This window comes from Chionomys nivalis, chromosome X (assembly GCF_950005125.1).
Source record: "Chionomys nivalis chromosome X, mChiNiv1.1, whole genome shotgun sequence".
NCBI lineage: Eukaryota > Metazoa > Chordata > Mammalia > Rodentia > Cricetidae > Chionomys > Chionomys nivalis.
Window position 1 is genome coordinate 30,955,617 of NC_080112.1, and position 24,828 is coordinate 30,980,444.

Consider the following 24,828-nt stretch of genomic DNA (forward strand, 5'->3'; position numbering starts at 1 on the left):
AAGCAGGTTTTTCCTATTATTTACATTTACAATATAACATGGATAGTGGATAAGTGTGCAAACAAAATGCAACATATACACATACAACAGACTACTATTCATCCGTCAAAGGGAACAAGTTTTGATACATGCTCTACAACATGGAAGAACTTTAAGGACCATGATGCTAAATAAAATAGGCTAGTCATAGAAAAACAAATACTGGACAAGCGAGGCGTCTGATCCTTCTGCCTCCATAGTTTGCCTATTTTAAGTGGTGACTACTGGTTAACATATAGCTGTGCTGTTTCATCTTGATTGGCAACTTGATTGAAGTTGGGGTTAAGTTAGAACCACACTTCTGGGCAGGCAAGTGAAGAAAAACTCTAGCCAGGCAGTGGTAGCACACACCTTTAATCTGAGGCAGAGGCAGGCGATCTCTTGTCAGCTCAATGCCAGCCTGGTCTACAGAGCAAGTTCCAGGAGAGCCAGGGCTAGCTATGTAGAAAGACACTGTTTAAAAATAAAAACAAACGTACAAACAAACAAGAGGAAAGACCCTGTCTCAGAGGGGGCAGCACTCCATAGTGTAGGGGAAAAAAAGAGTCTAGGAGGAAAACAGTGCTGCTTTAGGCCTGCTTGCCTTAGTTCCTTGCTGGTAAATACATCTTATCTTGTTGCTGATGGGGCTATGGCCATTTTTTGCTGACAGTGGAATACAGCTTCTTCTTCCAACATGGACAGAAGAGCAGCAGCTATCTAGGAATCCTGCAGTCCTTGAGTACCATATCTGAATTGCTAAGGTGTGCAAGCTCATGGGATGAACAGCTCCTGGGCACTCAGTCTTTCCAGTGCCTAAACAGTCCCTGCTGGCTATCTGCCTACGCTGTACAAGCCCCTTTGTAGTGTGTATTAATCCTATTGGCTCTCTTACTGCAGGGAACCTTAACCAACAGTTACATAATTATTGTCTCAATTCAGTTTTTTGAGAAATCTTTGTCCATCCCAAGGCAATAAAGAATTGCCCCTATCCCAGCACTTGGGAGGCAGAGGCAGGCAGATCTCTGCGAGTTCGAGACCAGCCTGGTCTACAAGAGCTAGTTCCAGGACAGGCTCCAAAACCACAGAGAAACCCTGTCTTGAAAAAGCAAAAAAAAAAAATAAATAAATAAAATAAAATAAAAAAAAATTGCCCCTATATTTTCTTTTAAAGGTTATAGGGGCCATGCTACTAGGGCCTTAGTGGCAAAGTACTTGCCTGGCATGCATGTAATCCCAACATGCTCTCTAACACCACAAAACAATTTTTTTTTATTTTTTTAAAAAAGAAAACAAACTATCTTTTTTCATTTTATATATCAATCCTAGTTTCCACTCCCTCTCCTCCTCCCATTCCCTTCACCTTCCCCCCACCACACCCCCATCCACTCCTCAGAGAGGATAAGACACATTGCTTTGTGGAAGGTCCAAAGCCCTCCCTACTATATCCAGGCTGAGCAATGTACCCATCCAAAGAGAACAGGATCCCAAAAAGCCAGTACAAGCAGTAGGGATAAATCCTGGTACCACTGCCAGTGGCCCCTCAGTCTGCCCCAGCCATATAACTGTCACCAACATTCCGAGAAACTAGGTTGGTTCTATGCTTGTTCCTTCCCAGTCTGACTGGAGTTGGTGAGCTCTCACTAGCTCAGTAGACTGTTTCAGTGGGTGCCCCATCATAGTTTTAAACTTTTACAATGACTCTATTTTGAGATAATTTTTTGTTTATGGTGTAAGAGTCCATTTTTATATTTTTGCTTATGGAGCCCAATAGTGGTATCTCCATTTAAAGACTATTCCTTTGTCAATTAATTGTAGATATGATAGATAAAAGGGTAGATTGTTGAATCTACTCTTAAAAGAAAAAGGAGGATATAGATATGATAAGATAAAAAGGTAGATTATTGAATATACTTTTAAAAAGCAACTATTAGTTTTAAGTGTTTTACATTGGATTAGACTTTTGTATTTTGTATACAAATTCTGTATATTGATACAAATTTGAGATTAATTTTGTTAGAAAATACTGTGCACACATTTCTACTCTTGTTCAAGGTATTGTACCTATACAACTCATTTAACAATGTAATGCAAATTTCTAGTTCTTGAAAATTATTACCAACTGTTTAGGATAATAAGGAAATGCAGGCTAGTAGTTAATTACCGATTACAATCGAACTTGTAGTCACATTAGGTATGTTTTCAAGGTCAAACAAAGATATATTTTAGATAGAGAGGTCATCTTCAAACACTCCAGAGATCTACAGACTATGACATTTAAGATGTTTTAATAACATAGGCTCTTTTTTTTTTATGACAATGAGACACATGTGCTCTTGGCAGCACCAATCTACTTCAAAGAAGATGATGGCCATTGAAGAAACTCCACAAAGAATTTATTTTCTTTTTTTTTTCTTTGTTTGGTTTTTCGAGACAGGGTTTCTCTGTGGTTTTGGGGCCTGTCCTGGAACTAGCTCTTGTAGATCAGGCTGGTCTCGAACTCACAGAGATCCGCCTGCCTCTGCCTCCCGAGTGCTGGGATTAAAGGCGTGCACCACCACCACCCGGCAAGAGTTTATTTTCTTTGTGGAAAAAGTAAGCCACTTGGCAGGAAAGTGCCCTTGTCTCAACTGCTGACAGTATGCTGTCCTAATTGGACAAACAGAACACACACAAAAATGTGACTGCAATATTGTTAAGACAAGGAAGGACAGCCCTTTAGAATACCCTTCTTTACAGAAAAGTCTGTCAGATATGATAGGCCTGTAGGCCAAAGATGGATGCCCCAACATTGCAGAGGAACCTTGACTGATTGTCCAGGCAGCCAGCTGTTTCTGTCATTACTCAAATATTTTTTTGGAAGTCACTTGCTTGTACTTCCTGCTTACTCAGTTAATATTATTTCCTTCTTAGTTCTCTGAGGGAGTTGAAGACTAGAGAGTTATATAGTTTTCCTTGTTTACCAGACACAGAAAAGAAATTCACTAAAGAGGTGTAAAGTGTATAAGGTTGAGAGATATCAAAAGAAGTTTTGGATGGTAATTCAAATTATGATAGAAAGTAAATTAGGTACAAGACTTTGGACCCACCAAGATAGGCTAGGCTAGATAATGGAGTATTTTCTCTGAATTTGTCAAATGCAAATGGACTAGACATTGTTGATGTACTTATTGCCTGTGTATATTGTATACAGTTATTGTACTTATTGTATATGGTTTTTCTTATATTGTTTATAGTTTTTTTAAATTTTAGGCCAAAAGGGGAAATATGGTGATATTTTATTTGTATTTTAATAAATAAAGTTTGCCTGAAGATCAGAGTGCAAAGCTAAGCTACTAGAGGCCAGGGAGTATTGGCACACACCTTTAATTCCAGAACTCAGGAGACAGAGGCAAATATATCTCTGTGAGTTCAAGGCTACCCTGGGCTACACAAGATCAACCCAGAAACAGATCCAGAGTGTGGTGGCTCACACCTTTAATTCCAGCAGTAGGGAGATAGAGACAGAAGTGATATGGCTGGGCAGAGAGAGGAATATAAACGGGGAGAGATAGGAACCCACTGGAGAGTGGAGTCTGATTTTTGGTGGAGACAGTGCAGTGTAGGCACTCTGAGGATCATCCCTTTAGTCTGAGTATAGGTAGGGGTAAAGGTCTCTTTAGAGGCTTACTGTTCTGTTTCTCTGATCTTCAGCTTTAACCCCTCTCTGGGTTTTATTATTTGTGCCACATAATTGCCTTGACATTTTTCATGAAAATTAACTATAAATGTGGAAATTTATTTCTAAATCCCTTTTTGTTCCATCAGCCTATATATCTATTTTGTTTTTAATAGTTTTATAGTAAGTATTGAAATTATTTCTCTTACGTTATTATTCTTTGTCATCTTTTTGATATGTCCATATAAATTTCAGAATCACTGGGAGGTGGTAGCACATGCCTTTAATCCCAGCAGAGGCAGAGGCAGGCGAATTTCTGTGAGTTCGAGGCCAGCTGGGTCTACAAGAGCTAGTTCCAGGACAGGCTCCAAAACCACAGAGAAACCCTGTCGCGAAAAAGAAACACACAAATAAAAAACCCAAAAAACCAAAAATAAATTTTAGGATCATCATGTTAATTTCTAGTTCTCTATTACTCCCTTCCCCAATGCTGGGGATGGATGTCAGAGCCTTGTGCTGGGTAGCCAAAACACTCTCCCCTTGAGCTACCATTCCCCTAGGCCACATTGTATGAATTTGTATAAAGAAATACTGCTGGAATGTTGATAAGAATGGTATAGATCAGTATGGAAATGAGTTGTTACAAATAAATCTACCTCTCCACTTATCTGGTCCTTATTTACTTTCTTTTTACAGTATTTCAATTTTAAGTACATAATCCTTATGTTTATTTTACCACTAGGTATTTTTCCTTTTTGTGATAATATGGGTCTTTTCTTATTTTCACATTACTTTTGTTTCTATACAAAACACACATATTGATCTTACTTCTTGTTAACATGTTAAACTTACTATTAATTCTAATAGACTATAAAATAGATTATTTAAGATTTTCCATATGTAAGTCAAGCATAGTGGTGCATACTGATCTTAGCACTCAGAAAGGAGAGGCAAGAGGATCTCTGTAAGTTCGAGGCCAGACTGGTCTACAAAGTGAGTTCTAGGACAGCCAAGGCTGCTATAGAAAAAAAGCCCTGTCATGAAAAAACCTGAGAATGAAAAACCAAAAAGAGAAAGATTTTCACATCTTTGTGAGAAGATATTTTTACATTTTCCTTTCCAACCTTCATGCTTTGACTTTTGTTCTTGTCTTATTAAATTGTTTAGAACATCCAGTGTAAGGTTGAATAGAAGTGGTTAAGAGTTAAGTGGTTAAGAAGTGGTTAAGATCTTTCGAATGAATGAATAAAATGTAGTATAAAAATATTCGGAAAAACTATGCTACAAGAAAAATATAAAACCATGCCATTCACAGGAAAATAGAATGAACTGGAGATTACCAAGTAAAATGAAATAAGCTCAGGAAGAAAAACATATTTTCTTTCACATGGAGAATCTAGATTTAAAAGACACAAATCCTGTCTCTAAAAAATAAAACAAAAAAGTGACCATATCAAGCTCAATGGTATGCTGAAATATCTACATTAAAAGGACCCCCGCTGAACCAGCTCTCAGGTATCTTGTTTCTTGTAGTACTTTCCCACTGCAGAGTTGCAAACACAAGGAATTTTTTTTTCTAATCAGTTGGAAATGGTAGAGTAAGTGACTCTCCAAAGCAAAATCATTTTGATCTTCAGCCCTAGGAAGTGCACAACAGCACAAAGACCACCACCATGGGGCTTGGGTACCTGCCAAAGCTGATGATTTTTTCAGATTGGGTGGGGTGGGGACTACCAGTAACTGAGTCTCCCAAGGTCCTCAGGCTTCTCATTCCAGACATTTAAATCCAGAATTCATGAGAAACAGTTTTGGCATTTCCTCACTGGCAATGTCATTACACAGTCAAACTGTCGTAATTTATTTGTCAGACTCTAAGTTGCTAAAAAGTTCTACTTCTTTTTTCCTTTAGGAAACTTCTGAGTTATAAAAATACTCTATTTCAAACATGTCTACTAAATTAATGTCATCTCAAAGATGCAAAATAGTAAATCTAGAGTTGTAGTTTTCCAGGCTTGATGGAAAAACTCTTGTCTCTAAGCAATAAAGCAATATAATAAAGATGTCAGTCATACGCGATATGAGATTCCAGCACTTGTTTCTTTCTAATGCAATATTTTACCATATTATTTAAAACTAAAACACTACTTTATTAGTCTTCTTATAAATCAGCATCCAAATTAAGCCACTCCTAGAGTTGGCTTTGTGATTTTGGCAATTCATTTACTGGTTACAGTTTTGGAGAACAAACTTGAGATTTCCTACAAAATCCTATTAGTTAGGTGGGGCATTACAGTCGCTACCATGACGGTGCTACATGCCAGCAGTCAGGTATGACAGTGAGTGAACTTTTGAAGCTTAGTTGTCAAAATGTAGCAGAGATGATGAATGTGTCATTTAACAATATTTTATAAAACTTTACTTACAAAGTAAACATTTATTATGTAATAAGGAAATTTCTCTAAGAATGAGAAGACTGAGAATTGTTATAAAATAACATTTGCAAAATGCTTTTTAATCTAAAAAAATAAAACCATCAAAAACGTATACATCAACTGACCATCCAAAGTACCACACAAATTTTAAACCATCACTGATTCGAAAAGACCACAAGAAGACAAAGACTATACTTTAGCCCTTATTTCCTAGAAAGTAAAGGGAGTAACTGACAGAATGACATTGAATTATTTTATGCTGGATTTGTGCAGTTAGCATTCATACCTGATTGAAATGATTATTCAGGGTAAAATCAGTTTTTCATGTTGTACTGCGCTGAATTGTGTCTCCCAAAGTTCAGCTCTACCTAGAGACCCAGAATGTAACTTATTTGGAAATGGAGGTTTTCCAAATGTAATTAAGATGAGGGTCAACTCTAAACTCAATGCTGGTGGCCTTTCAAGGAGGCCATGTAAAGACAGATAAAAAAGCATAGACGACAGTGACATATGAGGAACAGAGCAGATACTGGAAGGAATTATCTACAAGTCAAGGGGTTGGGGACAGCCAGTAAAGGGTAGAAGTGGCTGCTTTAAACCACTTGATTTGTGATACTTTGATTTGGCAGCCTTAGTCAACTAGTATCCATGTCAAATTATATCTCACTAAAATGACCTAAATAGTTAATATGTAGATCATCTTAACATGGTGCCTTAGAGTTTTAAGCAGAGGCTGAAAGAAGCTGACGTAAGCAGGTTACCCTCATGCCTTTCTATATTTCTGCCTACAAAATGAGGAACAGTGTTCATGTGCTGGGAATAGTTAGGCAGCAAATATTTGGAGTGTTTTTTGACTCATTTTAAACTCTAGATTAACTAGAATTCAAGTCAGAACATATCTTCCTCTGAGGAACCAGTGGTTCTTCTCCTCTTATAATAACTACATTATTTGTAGACAATGATGCGATGTGTTAAGAGAGAGGGGAGAGGCAGGGAGGGCAACAGAGAAAAATGTAGAGCTCAATAAAAATCAATAAAAAAAGAAGAGAACATTGGGCGGCAATCACATCAAGGTATTTAGTATATCTGTTACCTCATACATTTATCATTTATTTGTGGTAAGAATACTTAACACCCTCTCTTATAGCTACTTTGAAATATTTAATATGATAGATATTGTTAACCAAAGTCACCCTACCGTGCAGGAGACTACCAGATCCCATTCTTCCCAGCAACTCTGGACTATTGGCCAACCTCTCCCCATCCTTCCGCCACCAACTTCCCCAGCTACTCATAATGACTATTCTTTCTACTCAGTTTCTATGAGGTTAGTGTTAGATCCCACATATGAGTGACACCACGCTGCAGCTGTCTTGCTGTGTCTGGCTGATTATACTAATCCAAATGCTTTCCAGGGTCACTCATGTTGCTGCAAATGACAGGCACGTCAACACTATGGTAATTTGTTCCCTCCAAATTCTAATGATGTCTTCCTGAATGCTAAACTTCTTGATCAAATTTGAAGCTTTGACTAGGGCAAACAAGCCCTCAGATGTTCTTCAGTCATCCCTAGGAGCTTACTCTTGTTTGTTTTGTCAGCTTAAAACTTCTGGTGTCCAACTTAGATATTTAGAATGTTACTGCATCAACAGAATAACATAAAATGGTTCCCTGGGATTCAGGCACCTGAAAGAATTCATAGTCCTCAAAACTATGCCAGTGGTTGTCACTATTAAGGACCCTGTAAAACAAAACAATTTATTAAAAGCATGGGGTGTAGAGTAGTGGAAGGAGGAAATATGGATGGACAAACTTTTAAAAGTTTCTCCCCAAGAGCTGTTCATCCCTACTATCTCTTGCTTTAGAATTTTAATTTGTTTACTATTGTTAGTGTGTGAGTAAGTGTGTGTGTATGTACGATGTGTATGTGTTTGGGGGGTTCCATGCTATGGCACGTGTGTGGAGGTCAAAGGCAACTTTGAGGAGTCAGTTTTCTTCTTCCACTGTGTGGGCTTTGGACATTAGACTTGGTAGCAAGTGCCTTTGCTTGCTGAATCACCTTATTGGCCCTTTCCCTTTTTAGGTAGTCTCACTGTATAGACCAGCTTGGCTTCTAACTTGTGATCCTTGTGCCTCCGTCTCCTGAATGCTGAGGATCAAACCAAAGATCTTGAACATGCTGAGCAAGTGTTCTACCACTGAGTTACACCTCCAATCTATGCCTGTGTCTAAACTGTATTGTTTAGGTCCCTTACATTCTGAAGTCAGAGGTCAAAGGACACCTTGCAAGAGTTGATCATCTCCTTCCACTATGTGGTTCCAGGGACTGAACTCGAGTCATTAAGCTTGGCAGCAGGCACTTTCACCCGCTGAGCCATCTACCAGCTCTACACTCACTTTAAATTATGTTTACATACATGTGTCTATGTGTGAGTATGTGTCTGTAAACACAGTTGCCTATAGAAGCCAGAAGAGGGTGTTGGATCTCTTGGAGCTAGAGTTATAGGCAGTTGTGAGATGTCTGATGTGGGTGGTAAGAACAGCAAGTGCTCTTTCTCTAGCCTCTTCACACAGAATTTCAGACTGTGTATTATAGCAGTTAACAAGCTCTGAATCATATAAAAAGCCAAACCAGGGGAGGGGTAGATGGCTCAGTGAGTAAAATGTGCACTGTGTAAGCATTAGGGCTTGAATTCAGGTCCCCAGAATCCATATAAAAAGCTGGGCTCAGCACTGTGTCTACAACTTCAATGCTGGAGGACCCCTATAGTTCACTGCCCAGTCCGCCTACATGAATAAAAAAGCTGCAGGCTTAGTGAGACAATTTGTCTCAAAAAATAAGGTAGAGAGTGAGTAAAGAAGATACTCCATGTCAATCTCTGGCCTCTACATGTATGTGTATACATGTACACATGTATCCACATAGCCTCATAAACGTCACCCCCCCCAAAGCTAAACTAAGGAAATATGATAATTAATTTTTGACCAAATTTATGGAGAGAAACCACTGTTCAATAACTATAATTATTCAGTGTGAAGCTGCAATATCATGCAACATTCTTAGCTCAGCTTTCCCCATAGCAGTACTCATCAAAATAGGGCTCTACAGGATTTCAAAGTAAAAGATTTGTGCCTGAATTAGTTTGAGAAATGTTATTAAATAAATCTCAAAAGGTTTCTTTTTTCAGGACATCTTAGCACTGTTAATATAATAATGCCCATTTTGAATCCCACACTTATTTAGTCATGACATAACCAATTAAAGTCTTTTCTCTCTTACTGCCATAGCAGAAGAATGATCTATAGACTATCCTGTAAAGCTTTGCTTTAATGTAATCTGTATCCCATGGTGCGTGAATCAAGTAGTACCAAATATTTCTAGGTCTTCCAAAGCAAGTTTTGTTCTCTTATTATGGCAAAAAGCTTCCTACAAAAATGACTGACATATACTCTTACCATCAGAACCGTCCAAGATTTTCACTGTAGAAATCGTGCGAGCTTTCTGATACTACACAGAAGGTAGGCATGGATGGTCAGTTTCTGTTTATATTCTTTTTGGGAGGGGGAATAGGGTTTCATTATGCAGTCTTGGCTGGCCTGAAACTCTCTGTAGACTGGGCTGGCCTGAAAATCATATAGATCTGCCTGCCCTAGCCTTCCAAGTACTGGGATTAAAGGCGTGTGCCACGACACCTAGTCTAGCTTCTGTTTTTGTTTTTGCTTTTTTGTTTATTTGTGCCCTAATCTGCTGGTGAAGAAGCCTGCCAAATTTAATGATGGAACACGCTCTTATGTTTGAAGACATCATTTGTATGAATCCCAGTGTACCAGTGATATTAAATATTTATGTGTGTGAAGAGAGCTAGTCCACTGCTCAGTATCTCATTTGTTTTTATCACTTCTGTATGCATGCTTGAGGAATAATGTTTTAAGGCAATAGAAAGAAATCACCGTTAAGATTAATAGTTTATTATAATAGAAATAAAATATACGTTGGTAAATTAGGGTTGTACTACACTCCTTAAAAACTCATCACTTGCATGCACACATTATTTGTAAATATAAGTATATACAATTTCCACATTGTGGTTAGATAGGATATACTGCATTTGTACTACACATTTGCTTTATTTTGGTTTGGAAGTTGTACTATATAGTTTGTCCCATTTTTAATAGATCCAAAGAAACTTAAAATGAAGTGCAAAGATAGAAATCTGCGAATCTCTATAAAGTAAAAAGGTCTGCTAAATACTAAATGTTTTCCAAACAAGAAAACTAAAAAGACGAGACTTACATCTAGCAGTGTGTGAAGATGCTGATCCTGGAAAACACTGTGTAGAAAATCTAGGTCCTTTTCACTGCAGTCCGTAAGTGCGTGAATCTCTTCCAGGCTGTCCAGCACCTGCGACACGGCTCCTGGAGGGTGAAATGGGAAAGAACTGCTAGCACATCATCACTGTTACACTGCCTTGTAACCTTAGGCTTGCATTTAATAATAATGAGCCTCAGGATTCAGAAGGCTTGCGTTTTTATGAAGGAGAGGCTTACATGTGCTTCATATCATTAAAGGGCAGAATATTTTGAGTATTTATGTTCTCAACAAAGTGTGTCTTTTGTTTTAAAAGTGAACTTAAGCATGGATATTTAAATTAAAGCATTCTGTAAACATAACTGGGCTACTATGACAGAAGATCTGGGTGCAACAAGTTATACATCAGCTAAAGAGTAAGGGTAGAGAACCCCAAGGCATTGCAATATTATAGAAACAACATAGGTGGGCCTTTTACACATGGACATTCTATCAAGAACCGAAACAACAGTCAACTATGGATAAGAGGCACAAACCCTCAATTGAGAGATCTTGCTGCTTAAAATAAGTTTGCAAATTCTTTTATAGTTTTAGTTTATTCCTCTTTAAACTTTACATTTGAAGTCAAGAGAACCAAAGTTACTCTCATTGTCTCAGGACATTATACAGACCCAAAGACAAAGGGTTGGTAGACAAACAGGTGCATGCATAATGGACACATCCAAATACCCACATGAAAGTTTTAGAAAATCGTTTTAGGGCAGAGAATGGAAGCATTATCAGTTTCCCTACATTTCCTCATGTTTAGCATACTAGGCAAGTATCATGAAAGATACACATGAACATTATTAAAGTCATATACACAGCCTTAAAGAATGTGTTTTACTCTACAGACAATACGTAAATAAACATTTCATAAGAAGAATCCGTAGAGGCTTCAGCACATTTGTATATACAAAGAAAGTCTAAGAATAAGTACTTCATCATAGTTATGGCTTCAGATTAGCGGTTCTCAGCCTGGTGGGAAATTTGGATTTTGTTCTCCAAGGGGATATTTCTTAGTGTCTGGGGCTACTCTGGGTTGTCATAATAGCAGAAGTGAGGGTGGCTATTGGCCTGTAGGGGTAGAAGCTAGGGATGGTACTGAATAATCTCCAAGGTCTAGGACAGCACTTCACAACAAAGAGTTGTCTGACCCAAAATGTCAGTGCTGTTTATAAAAATCCTGTTTCAGACAAAAGTGAAATATTCTTAAGAACTGCTTCTAGTTCTTCTTGTCTTAGATTCCATCCATTACAATACGTTTATTGGTAAGATCGTAAACAGTGTTATCCCCCAGAAGGTTATCTGGCAACATATGTCAAAAAACCTTAAATGCTAATGTGTTTCAATCTGCTAATTTCATTTGCAAAAATTGACCTTAAAGAGAAAAATAAGATTTTGTACAAGGATATTTATCATATAAATGGAAAAATAAATCTAATAGATAATGATTAGGTAAATTATAGGATGTTCACATAATGAAATACATAGATGAATAAAATTTTTTTGAAAAAATTAAAGATATAAGAAAATTCTCATGGTACAAAATTTAGAAAAGTAGAACACTAACCCATGTAACATATCTCCTAATTATGGTAAAAAAACAAGACAGACAGACACACACACAGTGGAAAAAATAGGCCTAAATCTACCAGAAGTGTAACAGTAGCTATTATTTCCCTACTCAGTTCATCCTGTTCTTGTTCATATGTTCCAAGGTTTCTACAATAGCAAAAACAAGTTGCTACCTAAGCTAATGATTTTCATAGTACTATTTAGCTAACATTAAAGTTTTGGTGTTTAAGTCACAAATTTATCCACACGGAAATTACTGTAGCTATTTAAAAATTGTCTTTATTTTGAGATAGTTATAGATGCAATGCACTTGTAAAAAAATGACACAAAGACCTAAGTTCATTCAGTTTCCTCCAATATTGCTATATGACAAAACCTTAGTAGATATCTCAGTCAGGATGATGATACAGGTAAAATAAGCTACAAACATCTGTCCCCACAAGGCATCTTCATGATGCCTCAGAGCCACTAATTTTCCTCCCGTTCTGCTCTTTCCTAAGCCCTGACAACTACCAATGTGTTCTTCACTTCTGTAATTCTGTCTTTTTGTGATATTATATAAGTGAAATCACATAGCATATAACCATTGGAGATTGGCTCTTTTTTTTTCAGTTTTTTTGAGACAGGATTTCTCTGTCATTTTGGAGCCTGTCCTGGAACTAGCTCTTGTAGACCAGGCTGACCTCAAACTCATAGAGATCCACCTGGTTTTGCCTGCCAAGTGCTAGGATTAAAGGTATGTGCCACCACTGCCTGGCAGGAGATTGGCTCTTTTTTTAAACCTGGCATACTTCTCTGCAGTCATCCAGTTTGCTCCTCTTTATTGCTGAGTTGTAGTCCATGGCATGAATATGCTAGTTTGACCATTTATTTGTTGAGAAGTAACAAGTGGTACTTTTAAATTTTGGATAATTTATGCCTATCAGGCTATTGAGATTTTCATCAGAAATATTAAGTAGGTATTGAATGGGATAAAAAGGTACAAGGTAGAAATCAGTCCTCTGCCCCTGGTATTCCTGAAGGTGTACGGACGGATGCAATCTATTGCCTTTTACCCGCTTTTAGGATTTTTATTTTGCTCAATGTAGCAAAACCCTCAAAGAACAACAAAAGAGGAACATGGGATGTACTCACTCATATTTGGTTTCTAGCCATAAATAAAGGACATTGAGCCTATAATTCGTGATCCTAGAGAAGCTAAATAAGAAAGTGAACCCAAATAAAAACATATAGACATCCTCCTGGATATTAACCTTCATCAGGCGATGAAAGGAGACAGAGACAGAGACCCACATTGGAGCACCAGACTACAACTCCAAGATTCAAACCAGGAGCAGAAGGAGAGAGAGCACGAGCAAGGAACTCAGGGCCATGAGGGGTGCACCCACATACTGAGACAATGGGGATGTCCTTTCGGGAACTCACCAAGGCCAGCTGGACTGGGTCTGAAAAAGCATGGGATAGTACCGGACTCACTGAACATAGCGGACAATGAGGACTGCTGAGAAGTCAAGAACAATGGCACTGGGTTTTGATCCTACTGCACATACTGGCTTTGTGGGAGCCTAGGCAGTTTGGATGCTCACCTTACTAGACCTGGAAGGAGGTGGGAGGTCCTTGGACTCCCAACAGGGCAGGGAACCCTGACTGCTCTTAGGGCTGATGAGAGAGGGGGAGTTGATTGGGGGAGGGATATGGGAATCGGTGGCGGGGAAGAGACAGAAATCTTTAATAAATAATAAATTAATTAAAAAAAAGATAAAAAAAAGTCTATGCTTTGCCTGACTTACTATACTAATTGCCTGGCTAGGAAGCACATAGGAAACTCTAACAGTCATGGTTCATGCATAGATATAGAGGCTGGAAAAGAACTTGGCCCTAGTGCATCAGCCCATAACTAAGTTCCTTACTGAACTGAATGTTTTTCCTTTGTGCCAGGTGCTAGGTAGGGGCTTCACGAAAAACAGAACTATGCTCTCAAGCCTCAAGGAGCTCCGGGGTTGGTGTATGCAGGAGGCAAACTACCCTGAAATGAGTGATCCTGGGACAGGGTTGGGGAGGAAGAGGAGGATGAGCAGAAAGTCCCCGCCTTAACCATGGGATAAATCTGCTGATGGGGCCACTGGATGGATGCCTTTTTGAAAACCTGGAAGACATCTGTTAGCCTGCATTCCCATTGTCTCCAATGGTCTACTATACCTCTACCTGTCACTTCTGGAGGGACTTATAGTCCCTTACTAGTTTATACACAAATGGGATTCATTTAATGTACTCTCCCCCACGAAAGGGAACACTTCCCCAGTTGTATTCAAGTCATTGAAAAAAGTCACTAAGTTTCTATAATTATGTAGAATTGTTTCATTTAATTTTTCTTTCTCAAATTGAATAAATCGTTTTGCTTTAATTTTAAAATCTTTCCTCTACCTGTGGCTGCTGTTGTTATTATTTTCAGAGCTGGAGATTGAAGTCAAGGCTCCATTCATGGCTGGCAGATACTCTTCTACTGAGCTATACTCCATCCCAAACTGTGACCATTTCCATAGCTTCTTTTTAAAGAACCAATTCTAGTCTTATTATTTCTTTATTGGCCTAGAACTTATAAGAGATCCTCCAGCCTCTGCTGTGCCATTGCCTGCAATCTTGTTATTTCTTTCTCTGGGTTTGACCAGCAGAACCACAAAACATATTTTGGGGCTGATGGATGTGTACAATTAGTATCTCTAATCAAGTACCAAACCCATCTAAAAGGCCCATAGTTCTTCAATGAAACAAAAAAATAAATTAACATGGGGCTAGAGAGATGGCTTAGTACTAAAAGCAGTGATTGCACTTGCAAAGGACCCAGGTTGGGTCCCAGCAGCCACATAGTGGCTCACAACCATCTGTAACTCCAATTCTAGGGGATATAATGCTTCTTCTGATCTTTGAGGGCACCAGAAACACATAGTACACACACATACACACACACACGCATGCACACACGCACACATGCAAAATATTCATACAAAATAAAATAAACAAACCTGGCTAAAAATACATTGACATAAAGATTTTGGTAAGGTTTTCCCACTGCTATTGCTTCAGATTTTAAATACAGGCACTAGACACAGATGATTAAGCTATTACCAGTATTCATTTTGTAGATCAATATTGTCATATAGGAACTAATGACTTTTTTAAAGATTGAAAATGATACTTTCCTATAAAACCCTGGAATAAATGTTTAGCTGCCTTAAAAAACCAAACCAATCAGCCAATAAGTAGTCCACAAGTTCTCCCTAGCTAGACAGCTATCTAATGGCACAACCACAGGCATCCTATTTGCTTTTATATTCTGGACTGTACCTTGTAGAGTGTGTGGCTCAAAAGGATGCTTTATCAATGATTCTTGATTAAAAGTATTTTTTCTAAACAAAGTTTGAAGAATTTAGAGTTAAGTATTAAAATAGAAGATTTACCCACAGAAAATATTTTTATTTTTTGGAGACAGAATCTTGCTATGTAGCTCAGACTGGCCTCAAATTCCTGTGTCAGTCTCCCAAGAGATGGGATTACAGGTGCGAGCTAGCACGCCCAGATAAAAATCAGAGTGGAAATTATTTTCATACAAATATATGTATGGTAATTTGTGTTTTATCCTTGCTACCTGACGTGATTTGACAGCAACACTGTCAAGCAGGCAAATGCTTTTACATTTGAAAAACTGGAAGCTTATCAGGGTTCAATAACCTATCTGAGGGCTCCTCTTAGATGGGGAGTGGAGAAATGAATCCTAGCAGCCAACTATGACTCCTGTTCCATTGTTCTCTCTATAACCTTATACCACATATTACCTCGGCAATGCACCCACATCACATGTTCAGTAATGCTGTGCTTTCCAATTTCTATTCTCTTTTTAATCTCATCTGCATTTACCATATAAGATTCTTTTCTAGCATTTTGCCCAAACTTTTACACTGATAAATTTACTAAAAGCAATTATATCCTGGCTTAGGATAATATTTTACACAGTTCATTCAGTAATCAAGTGTGTTTTTAAAAGTTCAGGTTGAAAATATTTCTATTTTTGTAAAGAATCTCATTTCTCAGAAAGTTTTTCTGAAAAGTCCTCTGCTGCTATTGTGAGACAATAGTAAAAACAGCATAAATATGTCAACCACTTTAAAATTGTTTTCTAGGCCTATTTATTTAAAGGGGACTATGTTTTTAAGGTCAATAAAAGCTCTGGATCCAGAACAGTTTTATTTCAAGGGTGGTAAAGTCTCACAAAAAAATTACCAAGTGAAAATAAGCCCCAAACGACAACAGAATAATGTTTAAACTATGTGGTTCTCAGTGTCGGTGCAGTCTGAGTCCCTCTCAAAACCTTTCTCCCACTTAGCAAACTATGAAGAACTCCAAACAGGCAGAAAGTCTGAGAACCACCCACGCCCACAGAGTCGTTCACAGCTTGTTGTACGGATCTATCACTTTATAGCCAGCCATCCACTGGCAAATCACTTTATTTCTCATTCATGGCAAAGTAAGTGGTGAGTGGCTAATACCAGTCACTTCATTCTTGAACAGTTCAGCAGAGATTTCAATTCTTTCCTAGATAAAACTGAAATACAGCAAAGTATATGAATCTCAAGTTTACCATTCAATGGGCTTGGGTGCTCCAATGTTTACCTGGAGTTATTTCAAGAAAGATCTGTGTGTATTTCTTGTGTACATACATTTCTTGTACAGCTAAGCAACATGGCAACACTGGCAAATGCAGCATGTGAAGGCAACCCACTTCTTTTGAAGGGAAAGCAATACCGTCTATTGCCCATTTCAGGAGAGGCTCATTAACACAACACTGTCCCACTGTACACGCTCTCGTCACCCACTCAAAGCCTCTCCCTTGACAACATGATACCTTAAAGATAGGGTTTCATTACGTAGCTCAGGCTAGCCTTGAAGTTATGATTATCCTGTCTCATCCTTCTTGGGTGCTGAGATTATAGATGTTAACCCTGTCCCCAGCTAAGCAATATAATGTTTATATATTTTGTTTTGTCAGGTTTGCTGGCACATGTCTTTAAATGTCAGTACTCAGGAGATAGAGGAAGGCAGATCTCTGTGAGTTCAGGGCCATCCAGGGCTACATAGTGAGACCTGGTCTCAAAATTTTTTCTTCTCCTCAGTTGCCCAAGGTACCAGCTGGGGACATCTCCCTGGACACCTGCGAACCCCTCTAGAGTCAAGTCTCTTGCCAACCCTAAGATGGCTCCCTTAGTTAGGATATATATTTCGCTGCTCCCGTATCCACCCTTCCTATATCCCAACCATCCCATTCCCCCAAGCTCCTCCCATCCTCCCCTTCTCACGTTTCTCACCCCATTTCCCCTTAGCCCCATGCCACCTCACCCGCAAGTTCCCAGGTTTTGCCCGGCAATCTTGTCTATTTCCCCTATCCAGGCGGATGACTATACGTTTTTCTTTGGGTTCACTTTCTTATTTAGCTTCTCTAGGATCACAAATTATATGCTCAATGTCCTTTATTTATGGCTAGAAACCAATTATGAGTGAGTACATCCCATGTTCCTCTTTTTGGGTCTGGGATACCTCACTCAGGATAGTGTTTTCTATTTCCATCCATTTGCATGCAAAATTCGAGAAGTCATTGTTTTTTACTGCTGAGTAGTACTCTAATATGTATATATTCCACACTTTCTTCATCCATTCTTCTATTGAAGGGCATCTAGGTTGTGGGCAACTGAGGAGAGGGAACCTGAAATGACCCTATCCTATACTGATGAATATCTTGCATATCACCTTAGAACCTTCATCTGGCGATGGATCGAGATAGAGACAGAGACCCAATTTGGAGCAACGGACTGAGCTCTTAAGGTCCAAATGAAGAGCAGAAGGAGGGAGAACATGAGCAAGGAAGTCAGGACCACGAGGGGTGCACCCACCCACTGTGACAGTGGAACTGATCTATTGGGAGCTCACCAAGGCCAGTTGGACTGGGACTGAATAAGCATGGGATGAAACTGGACTTTTTGAACATGGCGGACAATGAAGGCTGATGAGAAGCCAAGGACAATGGCACTAGGTTTTGATCCTAATACATGAACTGGCTTTGTGGGAGCTTAGCCTGTTTGGATGCTCACCTTCCTGGACCTAGATAAAAGTGGGAGGACCTTGGTCTTCCCGCAGGGCAGGGAATTTGGACTGCTCTTCAGTATCGAGAGGGAGGGGGAATGGAGTGGGGGGAGGAGAAGAGGAGTGGGGATAGGGGGAGGGGGCAATATGTGGGAGGAGGGGGAGGGAAATGGGAAATGGGGAGGAGGCGGAAATTTTAATTAAAAAAGAATAAAATAAAATAAAAAAATTTTCTTAATCAAAAGTGTACTTTATTAAGTTAACTCACCAATTTAAATATACTCTGCCATCACTCAAAAATATGGCCCCATCTAACTGCAGCCCATCTCTTCTTACCACCATCCCCTAGTCAACAGCTTTTATTTTCAGGGTCTAAAGCAAATTCAACATTTTAATCAAGCTATAATTATGTAATAGTAAATTCCACAATGGAAACTGTACTTTAAATTCTGGCATGTGTACTATATGCAGTTCCAGTTGTGAAAATTTGCACATGATGATAATGTCTCAGATTCCTTATATGTAGATTATGGTATAGGTACCTCAAAAATGTATTATTTTAAGTTTCTTAAGCAACTCTACATATGTACATATGTATTTCATCAGTATACATAGGCTATAATTCTAGTGACATCATGTTTATTAAAATAGTTGGTTTCCAAGAAGTAATATTCTTTCTTTATTTTTACTTTGTTTTTTTTTTTTTGAGACAGGATGTCACTATGCAGCTCTGGCTGTCTTGGAACTCACTAAATAGGCCATGCTGGCCTTGAACTCCTTGCCTCTGCTTCTCTGCTTCTCAAGTCCTGGGACTTAAAGGTGTGTGACAGTAGGCATAAGTAGTAACATTTTTTGAGCACGATTTTTTCAAAGTACTTTAACAATATTTGGCTATCCCTTAAATGGCTATTTGTGTAACGTTTAACACAGATTAGTAAGTATGACTGATAGGATGCTCATCCTCAATTGTGATGATAGGCGCATGGTTGATTAAAAGGGATAGTGAGAGAGGAATAAGGAAAGAGGAAAGAAGGAAGGAAGAAGAGATTGATTGCTTAATTGATTTCTATTTTTGTATTTTATTTATATTTTAAAATATAATATTGATTTATATTTTTATATTTATTTACTGGCATGGATACATAGGTAGCTGCTGGGTCCCTAAGATCCTGTCCCCTGCTATTCTTACCGTTTGTGATCAACTCCTTCTCCTGGCATGGGGACTGAGCATACAGAATGGCACTTCTGTGGCAAGGTTAAAAATTGTTCCCTGTCTTGGAAAAACAAGGGCACAACTCTTGGCTTCTCTTTAGTCATTTGTGTTGGGGCAGTAAGCTGCCAGGTTGTGAACAGTCTTATAGACAAAGCCACAGCCAGTGAGGAACAGAAATTTTCTATTAACCACTGGGTGAGTCATGTCTTCAAAGGGGGATGGCAGCTCTGGAGCACCACTGCAGGAGATCTTTGGGCAGGGGCACTTAGGAAAGCCATACCCCTACTTCTGATCCACAGGCACTGCACGGAGAATGAAGCAATCCAGTACTCAGCCACAGACCATCAGTAGATGATGGGATTTTTGTATTCGCTACAAATTTACTTATAAATACCAAATGAAAAAAAGTGGCAATGAATTTAATTGTTAGCACTCAGATTTTCTAATTTATCTTTGTCTCTTATTTACTTTCCTTTAGTAAGCATCACTTTGAAGTAAAGTTTTATTTTGCATTTTGAATACTGACGTTAATGCAAACTACCCACTTTATCTGGACTGCCTCAGTTTTACTTACATATGTGTGCATATTTCTTACAGATTAATTTCCCCAGATTACATCTTTTTGCAATTAAGGTAAACCCATCATTACTATTCTCTGTTATTTGTTTTTTTGAGACAGGGCTTCACTATATAGTCCAGACTGGTCTTCCATGTGTGACTTTCCTGCCTCACTCTCCTGAGTGCTGGGGTTGCACCAGTGTACTTCTATGCCTTCTGATAACTATATTTAATGGTCAAGTTATTAAAGGGCATGGTTTAAGGGCTCATTTCACAGCCCAACATTAAAGGACTCTGTATCAACAACAAATCCCACTCATGTATGAAACTGTCAAAAGGAAACTCACTTACCCTAAAAGTTTCCTTGAAACTTCAAAATAAAATGTTATCTTTTCCCTGAATGAATATATTAGTGTTTGAAATTCACATGTGAAATAATATTAAGTGTGGTTGAAAATTTAACTCTGCCTCCTTTTGACTTTTGAAATAAGTGAGAAATTAAGTTGAATAGCAATGCCCCAGGAAATCAATACATATGAGTTCTCATTTTATGGTCAGACAGTGTAAAATTCACATTTAAACATCTAAACACAAACAGCCATGGAAAAGTCAAGCCAATTATGAACCATGCAAAGCCAAACACTTTTGCATAAAGATAAACCTTAGAGGAAAACAAAGGGATACCTACTTTCTGCTGCTAGAAGTCCTAGGAGGAAGGCAGCATATGGACAAAGGACAAACATGATTTTAGAGCAAGCAGGTCATCAAGCCATAGTTGGGCCCACTAGATAAGCCACAAGCACAGTCCCCAGTCGACACCCCCCCAAAAAAATTTCACATCAGTCACTGGGATCTAATTCTAAATTCTTTGCTTTGGAATATGAAAACAGACTATTTCCACTTTGAATTAAGTAACAAAGTAACTGTTTACCATAAGATTAACCTTAGGGAATCTAGTAAATACATAATGAAGGTCATAAAAATCAAAATAGAAAAGTATCTTTAAGAAAAAAGTGTTTTGCATTAAAATAGCATAACCTAAACATGTCAAACTTTTCTTTGGATGACAGGCTGGGGAGCTTATTAATTTTTAAACTGTAATTTTTAAATACTCACATTTTCTCAAATGCATATACATTACGATGTTAAACTTTAATTTAAGGATATAACATGCTGCATTTTGTGGGCAAGCAGTTTTAGTCACTGTCCTCAAAAAATGTTGTAGAGAGAATTTTAAGAAAATCTGGGACACAAAATTGGGATTGCCAGTTATTACTTTTGTTAGGCTTATGTAAAAAAAGTACCAATCTATCACTCTGTAAGAACAGAAAAGGTATTATGAAAGGTGAACACGAGGACAGTCAGTGTAAAGAATGGGCAGTGGTGAAATACACTGTTCTGTCTTCCCAGCCCTTTCTCTGCCCACCCCCAGCAGTACCCTACAAGTGTAGGTTCTGCAGCTGTTTCTCTCTTTTTTGTCTTGGATGCATTTGCAGGTAATCACAAAATGTGCTTCTCGTTTTGTAGTGTAAAACAAACCCATACAAATTCAAACAGAAAGACAGAAAAGGTTAACTTTGGGAATTTAAAATGAACAAGTATAAGGATAAATAGAGAAGATTTTGGGTTTGAAAATTAATGGAAATACTAAAAAGAAGATGGATGTAATGGAAAACAAATGCAGATATTTTCATTTACAAAATTGCAAAGCTCTATTTGAGTCTAGATAAAATACAGAAATGGCTTTTTTTTTTTTTTGCAACGGCTGCACTAGTGTTGGCTGCAGAGAGGACACAGTGGCCAGATGGCTGCTTGGTCAGTAATGTTGATTACAGCAGAATGCCTTCCACAAAAGGCTTAGTATTAAAAATTAATTTTAGAAATGTATGAATAATTTCTCTTAGCTATGTGAAACGTGTAGGAAAATGTTACACTTTTCTTTAAAAACCTTCTTTGCTTTTGACTTCTGACTATATAAAAATTTCCTCTTCATTTATGGTAGTGACTTACATCTAGATTTTAATTCTTCTACTTTTTGTTTGTAGTACCCATATAGCATCACTGAAAAAAATCCTTTACAGGGAATTGCCGTAGCCATTTAAAATATACATTGCTTAGAAGATCATGAAATTTCCAGAATTAAAGAAAAGAGAAGAGAGAAAAAGAACGTAACAAAGTGAGAATGCAGGAAAGGGATGCCAAGAAGGAATGCTCAACTGTGAACAATTAATGTGAGATCTTGCAATTTGCCTACAAGATGGTGGAAGAAGCTTTTTTGTCGTTGCTTAAAAACGACAAAAACTAAGAAACTGTTTCAACCAAATCATTTAAAGATTGTACTAAAGAAGGGAAAACCTAGATGATAAAGTATGTTTAATATAAATAAGCATGACTATGAATATAATTTCTTTCTGTAAAGAAAAATTTCAACTTTTTCAGAAAAAGAACACCTACATTCTCATCATGTTCTCAGTGGGTAGAGAGGTAAATATTAATTAAAGGCAAATTCTGGAGATTAGGTTTATAAAGTGATTTACAAGGAGTACAACGTTTTCTAGAAAGTGACAGTATAGACATTGAGCACACATCTCAAAGAGATAATTTATTCTAAATATAGTACAAATTGTGAATCTAGTATGTCATCACAAATATGAAATAAAATCCATGCCTGGATGCACTCTCCCTACATAGGGTCAACTGTAGTCTATGCTGAAAGCCAGAAGAGAAATGGTCAAGCTCTAAAAATTGTCCAGGGGATGGGAACAAAATATAACGGGCGCGGGGGAGGGGGGGCAGAGACGAACTGATCCGAGCATGTGCATAATGAAAATTATGCCCCAGGCCACTGCACCATAAGGGCTCAGGCAGGTCCTGGGGCAGCACAAGAGGAAGCCTCTGGGCTTTCTCCCCCGTCACTTCTCTAAGATTCTGAATGTGTTTGGAAATCACCTTCACTCAAAAGAGGAAGATTCATATCCCGATCGGTAAAAGTCAAAAGGAGGAAGTACACACCTGCTGGATTGGGAAACTCAGTCCTGTCATTTTGCATATGGTGTAGACACATACTGCTTGGTAAGAGATTGAGTCTGTGTGTGCACATATGTGCATGAAGAGAGAGCAGAAGCATAAACACTGACATTTCTAGACCCACCAAGGAAAAAGCACTCTTATATTGCGAACTTTGGGAATACTGTTCATGCTGTAGGAAGGGTCTCAAGTCTGAATTCTAATGCTCATATACAAATATTAAAGAAACCAGTTTAGGTATATAAAAGTCAAATTAGAAGGACAAATCCAACCACATAAAAATTGTCTCGAACAGAAGTAAAGATGAGGCTCGATGACATACAACGTAGGAGCTAAGGAAATAAACCAGAAGGAGCCCATTTCCAACACTGGACAGCCAGGATCCAGAAGCTGGATGGCTGAGAGACCTAGGGTAGAACCAACATGACTGACAAAAGGCCAATGAAATTATTCCTAACGATATTCTGCTATACTCATAGATCAGTGTCTGGCCCAATCATTATCAGAGAGGCTTCCTCCAGCAGCTGATGGGAGCAGATGCAGAGACCCACAGCCAAACATTAGGCGGAGCTTGGGGAACCCCTCATAAGAGTTGGAGGAACGGTTGTAGTAGCCAGTGGGGTCAAGGACACCACAAGAAAATGATCCACAGAACCAAGTAAGCAGGGCTCATAGGGGCTCCGGGAGACTGAAGTGGCAACCACATAGCTTGCATGGGTCTGGGCTAAATCCTCTGCATATATGCTGTGGTTGTTTAGCTTGGGGTTTTTGTTGGATTCCTACCAGTGGGAGTCGGGGGTGGGGTGGTGTCTCTGACTATTTGCTGCTCATGGAACCCTTTTCTTTCCACTGGGCTTCCTCGATATGAGGGCTTGTGCCTAGTCTTACTGTATTTTGTTATGCCTTGTTGAGCTGATATTAGTGGGAGGCCTGTTCTTTTTTGAAGGGAAATGGAGAAGCAGTGGATCTGGGGAAGAAGGAAGTGTGAGGGAGGACTGGGAAGAGAGGACGGAGGAAAGGTTGTGGTAGAGATGTATTGTATGAAAGAAGAATAAATAAAAAGAAAAAAAGAAATCTGAGCACTTTGCATCTAAACTGGTCATTTAGAGTTTTAGTGAATGGTCCTGGTGAACACCCCACCAGTCAGATGGAAATGTGAGCATTTTGCAGAATGACTGTGTGAGCACTAGCAGCTTTTTCTCCCCCAGGAGTACTTACGTGTCATCCATCAAAACAGGTAACTCTTCTATGAGCTTCTTCCTTGAATACTTGCACACATGAGTTAGAGACTTTACAGAAAGAAGAACTTGGTAACTGTTTAAAGCTCACAAGACAGCTTTTATATGGAAGGACTAAATTTCAAGCAGTGCTGTCCCCAATTCTGATTCCATGGGAAAATCTTCTACTAGAAGGTTTTGCAGGGGGAGAAGATGATCGTCAAGATCCAGTGAATCTGATTATGACATTGGGGTGGATGAAATGGAGCATAGAGTTTGGAGTGTACAAAGGGGAAGAAGTATTGAGGTAAAGAGAAACTGGCATAATGTTGGTTTGGGAGCATTCGGGGAACACAGCTTTGGTATTCAAATAAAGAGGAACCAGACACCTGTAGGTAGGATTTGGTGGCTATCAAACTTCTTTAGAATCTCTTGGAGGTCTTGACTAAATTTCCACAAAGATTATTCAGAATGAATAAGAAAAGATGTATGCCAAGTGATTCACACAGGTGAATGAGGGAATTTCCCAATTACCTGAGGAGGTAGGGTCTTCAGAGAAATCTGGCAACTCTTCAGGAGGGTCCCCGTAGAAGGAGTTGAATTTATGACTTGACACAGCAGCTAGTACTGCACCCTAATGCAAAAAG

At 38.6% G+C, this 24,828-nt stretch overlaps 1 protein-coding gene across 13 annotated transcripts in view; it reads right to left on the bottom strand.

The window, feature by feature from the left end:
* Cask (calcium/calmodulin dependent serine protein kinase) overlaps positions 1–24,828 on the bottom strand; it is a 352,639-nt gene that overhangs the window by 67,437 nt on the left and 260,374 nt on the right. For 9 of the 13 annotated variants that reach the window (XM_057758918.1, XM_057758916.1, XM_057758925.1 and 6 more), the window contains exons 10-12: positions 24,716–24,815; positions 20,626–20,643; positions 10,403–10,524 (exon numbers count right to left, since the gene is read on the bottom strand). In XM_057758918.1, the coding sequence (XP_057614901.1) occupies positions 10,403–10,524; positions 20,626–20,643; positions 24,716–24,815 (240 nt within the window). The remainder of the gene's footprint in view (positions 1–10,402; positions 10,525–20,625; positions 20,644–24,715; positions 24,816–24,828) is intronic. The other 4 variants (XM_057758917.1, XM_057758926.1, XM_057758919.1 and 1 more) reach the window with 1 other exon arrangement.